Source organism: Malaclemys terrapin, chromosome 8 (genome assembly GCF_027887155.1).
Source record: "Malaclemys terrapin pileata isolate rMalTer1 chromosome 8, rMalTer1.hap1, whole genome shotgun sequence".
Taxonomy (NCBI): domain Eukaryota; kingdom Metazoa; phylum Chordata; order Testudines; family Emydidae; genus Malaclemys; species Malaclemys terrapin.
The window spans coordinates 96699751-96706743 of record NC_071512.1 but is presented as its reverse complement, the minus strand read 5'-3'; the positions used below and the strand labels follow the sequence as shown (position 1 = coordinate 96706743).

Here is a 6993-nt window from a genome sequence, read left to right as displayed (position 1 = left end):
ACTCCTCATTTATGGCACCACCCCAGAGCCTGCACCCCCAGCCGGAGCCCTCACCTCCCTCCTGCACCCCAATTTTGTGAGCATTTATGGCCCGCCATACAATTTCCACACTCAGATGTGGCCCTCAGGCCAAAAAGTTTGCCCACCCCGGTCTTAAACCAACCTGAGGGTGGTGCTGCTACAGGAGGTGCCAAAAGATTCAGAAGGAAAGGAAGACATTAGTCTTGTTAATCTAAAGCTCCTACATAGCCTGCTTGCCAACTCTTTTACTCTGCAACGTGAGGTTGTTGTTGGTTTTTTAAGTAAGAAAGGGAAAGTCGTCAGTAGGGAAAAGGATAATTAGCAGTAAATAAGCATAGCCTTCAGGTGGTTAGTCTGGGTTATAAATGGTGAGTTTAAAATTCTCTGTCTAGTTTTTGAGAGCAATTCTAACAAGAATGAGTAAAAATAGCCTACTTGAAACAGCTGTTATCTATTATTATATGACATGATTAGCTCTGATTGCTTCAGTGCTGAAATGGAAAAGACTCACTAATGTTTATTATTATTGGTTTGTTTATGGCAGCATTCACTAGATGCGAGGCACTTTCCAGCCTGTCACAATAGGACAGTCCCTGCCCCAAGGAGCTCACAGCCTCAGGACTGGCAGAGATTAGGGGAAAGGGAAGAACACATATGGCTTTTGTATACAGGGCAAGTAGAAGAGGGTCTGCAAAAGGGACTTAGTTGTGGCCAGGGCCTATGTCAGGCTGTGTGGACGAAAGCCTGGCTGTGATTGCATGAGAAACCATGAAGCATTTTGGCAACGGGGAGGCAACAAAGAAGGGACACAGGTTTCAATGTGGTGACAGGATGTTAAAATTTGTTGTGCTCATGGATGGGGCACCAGGGCAGTGGTTTGAAGAAGGCAGCAACATGAATCAATGGGCAAGGAAGGCAAAGCTGCTGCACTGATTTCTGATTAGTAATCATGTTTCCCTTCCTGTGCATCATCTTTATTCTGTCACGCTAATAGAACGTCCAGCTGACAGGAATGAGCCTACATCCAGTCTATTAAACTATGGCTAAAGCTTGGACAAATGGGTGCTACTGATCATCAAACACTGGCACCTGAATACAAGTTTAAGGCTAGGCAATTGGTAATAGAGCAAGTACACACTGACCTCTCCCCTGTCACAGTACCAGGCCTGGCACATAAGAGCGGCCATACTGGGTCAGACCAAAGGTCCATCTGGCCCAGTATCCTATCTTCCGACAGTGGCCAATGCCAGGTGCCCCAGAGGGAATGAACAGAACAGGTAACCGACAACTGATTCATTCCCTGTCGCCCAGTCCCAGCTTCTGGCAAACAGAGGCTAGGGACATCATTCCCCGCCCCCCTTACATTCCCCAATACTGACACTGTGCACTCTGCCTCCCTCCCGCCCCTGACACGCTGCCATTCCTCTCCCGCTCCCAAGCCCGGTACCCACGCCTCAGCCTGACACACACCCCTCCTCCCCTTGTGCATGTACCATGCACCCTGCCTCCCTCCCGGCCTGCCCTTATGCTATGCCCAACCCCCAGCCTGGCACCCACCCCTCCTCCCCCTATCCCGCGCCCAAGCCTGACACACACCCCTCAGCCTGGCACCCTCCCCCTGTGTATGCACCACGCATCCTGCTAGCCTGACACTTTGCCATTCCTCTCCCGCTCCCAAGTCTGGCACCCAACCCTCCTCCTGCACCATGCACCCTGCTAGCCTGAAACTCTGCCATTCCTCTCCCACTCCCAAGCCTGGCACCCACCCCTCAGCCTGACACACACCCCTCTTCCCCTTGTGCATGCACCATGCACCCTGCCTCCCTCCCAGCCTGCCCTTGCACTATGCCCAGCCTCCACCCTGGCACCCACCCCTCCTCCCACGTGCATGCACCATGCTAGCCTGACACTCTGCCATTCCTCTCCCGCTCCCAAGTCTGGCACCCACCCCTCCTCCCACGTGCATGCACCCTGCTAGCCTGACACTCTGCCATTCCTCTCCCGCTCCCAAGCCTGGCACTCACCCCTCAGCCTGGCACCCTCCCCTCCTCCACCGTGCATGCACCATGCACCCTGCCTCCCTCTCGGCCTGCCCTTGCGCTATGCCCCTCCCCCAGCCTGGCACCACGCCATCAGCCCCTTCCCCCCGTGCATGCCCCGTGCCACCCCCCACGCCCAGGCTGGCATCGCCCTGCCCCGGGCCGCCCCTCTGCCCGCGCCCCCCCCGCCCGACCGGCCCTGCTGCATTGTGGTCCCTCCGGCAGCGCGCAGCGAAGATGGCTGAGAAGCAGAAGCACGACGGGCGGGTGAAGATCGGGCACTACGTGCTGGGGGACACCCTCGGGGTCGGCACCTTCGGCAAAGTCAAGAGCTGAGTACCTGGGCTGGGCGCGGCGGCCGCCCCCCGGGGAGGGGGCGCCGGGGAATCGGGATCGCCCGGCTCCGGGAGCAGCGGCGCCGGGCTGGAAGCAGCCCCTCGCTTCTGCTCCACGGACTGGGCAGAGACGAGCCCCCTTCCCCCAGTCCCACCCCCAGGGCCCGCACCCGGCAGCCCCTCGCTCCCTTCCCCCAGGGCCCGCACCGGGCAGTCCCCTGTGCATGCCCCTGCAGCCCCCCAGCTAGGGTGACCAGACAGCAAGTGTGAAAAATCGGGACGGGTGGGGGGTAATAGGAGTCTATGTAAGAAAAAGACCCAAAATTCAGGACTGTCCCTATAAAATCGGGACATCTGGTCACCCTACCCCCAGCTCCCTTCCCCCAGGGCACCAGCCGTGCAGCCCCATCCCTTGCCCCAGTATACGCCACCTCCGATTCCCTGCCCATGGCACAAGCACAGCGCAGTGTCCCTCTTGCCACCAGTGCATGCATCGTTCATCCCTCCAGTTCCCTCCACTGGCCTGCACCCTCCCTCTCATGGACGCACTGTGTGAAGTCCTATCCCTCCCTCTCCCCCCTGTATGCCCCTCACCTATGCCCAGTGCAACAGGTGAGGCCTGTGGAACCTGTAGGCATGTACTATGTGAGTCCCTCTTCCCAGTGTCACCCTCACCACTCCACCGCCTGTCCTCTTTCCTTCCCTCCGCTGTGCAGCCTTTCCCTGCCCTTCGTAAACCAGGCCAGGCGGGCAGTGTGTGGAATCCACTTCCCCTATGCACGCCTGGTACCCTCGCCATAGCCACAGGCAGGGGACAGGCTTTCTTATGGTTGGTTACTGTTGCCAGAGAACACCGTGACTGGGATTCCTGTGCAGGGAACCAGACCTGGCAACCGAGGCTGGAAATATTTGCCACGGGCATGTTGAGGCAGCAGCACAATGTCAAGCCACGTAGGTCCCAGGCTGCGGGAGCCAGGCATGCTGCAGAGAATTGGCTTGGGCAGCGGTGTGGTGATTACAGCTGAATGATACCCTGCCTATTGTTCACACAAAAGAATGTGGGTGTTAGGGTGACCAAATGTCCTAATTTCATATGGACAGTCCCAATATTCAGGCTTTTTTCTTATATAGGCGCCTATTATTCCTACCCCATCCCGATTTTTCACACTTGCTCTCTGGTCACTCTAGTCCTAGTGGGTGTTAACTTTAAGAACTGAATGCTTCCCTCTTCACCTGGTATGTGTCCTTCCTAAAGCTGGAGCGTCCCTGCTGCCTGTGGGATATTGTGTGGGGCTGGTGGAGAGCGGGGAAGCAAGCTACTCCTGGAGAGAAGAGGGTAATTGTGTCAGAGGAATGCTGAATGGGCGCGAGCAGGAGGTTTCAGGGAGAAGCAACCCCCACTCTTTAATAACCGTATGCAGCCATTTCTAACCCTGACCTTTACATTCCTCATTTGCCTGTGGGTAAGAAAAGAGCGTGTTCAAATGTTCATTTCTGCGTATGGAGGAGATTGGGAACGAAGTGGTGACTGAAGGGATCTGTCTTAGCTATGCACTGACGACCAGCATCTTCGCATTTGTTGTGTCATATGTATCAGTCTTGAGCTCCATCTGTGTCACTGCTGTAGAAGATGTAACAGGTGTCATGTTGGGGAATAGGGGTGGTGAGCAAGAGCCAAAGATGATTTCTTCTCCCTATCCCTAAATACATCATACTCCCAGAATCAAAGCAGCTTTGGGTTGAGAACTGTAGCAGAAGGGATAGGGAGTCAGGGTTGATTTATACATAGGAATTCCTACAGCAGAGGCTGATTCGTGATCAGTCAGAAGTCACCTGGCACTTGCAAGTCAGATACAAGCTTTACCTCAGCTGTCTGAAAGATTTGTGAATAAAAGTACATGCACCTTCTTTTTTTCCTATTAATTCGAACGTTAAGTCGAATTTTGACTTTTCTCATATAACAGTACCAAAGAAAAATACACAATTCATCTGGTCTCTCAGAAAAAAAAATGTTCCTCTTCACTCAACAAATCCCAAATGCCCAGAATAAAGAGTTGTCAGGATAAATAAACCTGGCAAAAAGGGACCATTTAAATAATTAAATCATTACTGTAGTCAATCCTGACTTTCAGACACAGCCAGCAGTTTCCCAAAGACGTGTTTAAAGCAATGTAACCAATTCGGATTTAAGAAAAGTTCTTTTCATGGAGTAGTGCCTTATACATATAATTTTTCTCAGTATTGTGCCTAAAACACCATCCCCTTTTCTAGTGGGAGTTTGGCATATGCAAAGTGGATTTATGGTTTCCAAACTGAGATTAAACTAGGTGTGTTCTTTGTGTGCTAAATTATAGCAATTTTGATTTAATGGGCAGTAGAGTAGCCTGTAATCATTATGTTCTAACAAGAAACATGAAGGAAATTAGATATATTATGAGCTATCAATTCAAGCGTATATATATTTTGCATAATTATTTCCTGTTCACTCAGAATATGAGATGTATAGTCATTTTACAACCATTTTTCAGGCTGATTTTTTTTAATAACCCTAGTGATCTGGCACTGTCACTTTGCACAGTGCATTAGGGAAGTCACTGTTCCTGCCCCCCAAAAGTATACTCTTCAAAGATAAGAAAACATAAGCTACCACACAATAATTAAGAAGGGGAAAAGGTGTGGGGATTATCAAGGAGGAAAAAAAGAAGGGATTTCTTGAAGATGAGGGATGGTTTTAAGAAGGGACTGGAATTTAGTTAAAAGAGGAAGAGGTAACAGGATTCAGCAAGAGATCCAAGATGGGATGGGCTGAGTGGCTAGAAGGAGTTGTGAGAAGAGTCAAAGACAACAGTGAGATTACAGGTCACAGGGTTTCGTTAGGTGTAGGCAAAAGTATAGTAATTAATAATGGCAGTAAACATATTATGGCAGCACCCATAGCCCCAGCCAAGATCACGGCTCCATTGTCCTGGGCACTGGTCAAACAGAGCAGAGTTAAACCCTGTGCCAGAGGGCTGACAAAATAGCCACAAGTAGGGGATAGTGATATAACATACAAGCAAATGGTTATGATGAAGAATTGGGGCAGCTTTGATAGTTACACGTTTTATTGTTTTTCTTCAATTTCTTTTTAATCGGGGGTAGAGGTAGGGTCTAGAGAGGGGAAGTTAATAATAGGAAATGAGTTCTCTCGCTGTCCCATAAGCTCTTGTGTTCCAGCGATAGTACTTGCAGAAGCAGTAAGTGCTTTGACTTTTACTGCTTCAGAGAAACCCAGGTGCCTATGAGGTAAAGCTCATGGAGTTTCTGTGGAGAGCTAGGACATTTGGGGACTTCAGCGTTCATTAAACTTTCACGATTGGTGCAACTTATTGCAAGAGAAATATTGTTTCTTTTCATGACTATTTTCTGCTCAAAAACAGCTAAATCAGAAAGGGCCATTTTTAGAAAGAGCTTTGTTTACATCTCTTCCACGCTCGCCTTGTTAACCGCTTACGATGCATGTTTGCCAAACGCTGACAATAATGCAATGTTCAAAGAAGAAGTAGGTACTTAAGAAGAGTAACACTATACATTTACTTTTGACTTGGCATCTATTGACTCTAACAGGCTTTGCATCAGGCCCTGAACGTGCGTAATAAAATAAAGGGAGAAGTGCACTGAAAAATGGCATGATGCTGATAATCCAGGAGTATTAGAGTCTTTGGGCCCTCTGGGCCCCTCTCTTTAGGAGGAAAGACTACATCAGAATCTCTGAGTTTCTCCTCTGTGGAGTATCCCCACACCTTTCCCTCCAAAGGGGGGGCTTTGTGATCCCGTGGAGGGGTACATCCTGCCAACCCCAAGGATCTGTGCGTCAAAGTAGCACTACCCCCCAGGCCTAAGGATGGTCTTCCCCTCCACGCATGTAGTAAGGCCGGCAGCCAATGCTTCTGAGAAGGTTTGCTGCCACTGGCTGAATCCCCCACCCCACTACTGCTCACCTCACTCCTAAGAGGGAGGGGAGGCGTGAAGCAGAGTTCTAGCAACATTACTTCATGGAGGTTTCCCAGCAGACAACCACCAGGTACCAAAAGGGAATGTGCTACACACCATCTGCTTCTAGCTTTTCCCCTGTTTGTGAAGCTCTGCATACGTGATGGTGCTGGGGGATTTCTGCAGTTCTCAAGGGAGTGTACATTGGAGCTGCTGCTCCTTCCATATCACATCACTTTTTCCAAGTACCCTCCCCTCCCCCCCCCCCAAGAACCTGGGGGAAATTAGTTGCAGGATCGACATTTCTAAAACCTATTTCTAATATTAGTGTATGAAAAATTGTTCATGTACTGTGAGCAACAAGTTTCACAGCTTCCACAACATGGAATCACAGAAGTGGCTGGAGGGACCTCAAGAAGTCATCCAGTCCAGCCCCCTGCGCTGAGGCAGGACCAAGTAAACCTAGACCATCCCTGACAGGTGTTTATCCAGCCTCTTCTTAGAAACCACAACCTCCTTTGGAGCCTATTCCAGAGCTTAACTACCCTTATAATTAGAAACTTTTTCCTAGTATCTACCATAAATCTCCCTTGCTGCAGATTAAGCAGATTAATACTTGACTAACC

At 50.2% G+C, this 6993-nt stretch overlaps 1 protein-coding gene across 2 annotated transcripts in view; it reads left to right on the top strand.

The window, feature by feature from the left end:
• Positions 1-2282: 2282 nt before the first annotated feature.
• The window catches only part of PRKAA2 (protein kinase AMP-activated catalytic subunit alpha 2), a 28678-nt gene continuing 23967 nt past the window's right edge, over positions 2283-6993 (top strand). Inside the window, exon 1 of one of the 2 annotated variants that reach the window (XM_054038050.1) lies at positions 2283-2391. In XM_054038050.1, coding sequence (XP_053894025.1) covers positions 2298-2391 — 94 coding nt within the window. In that variant the 5' untranslated portion in view covers positions 2283-2297. The remainder of the gene's footprint in view (positions 2392-6993) is intronic. The other variant, XM_054038051.1, reaches the window with a different exon arrangement.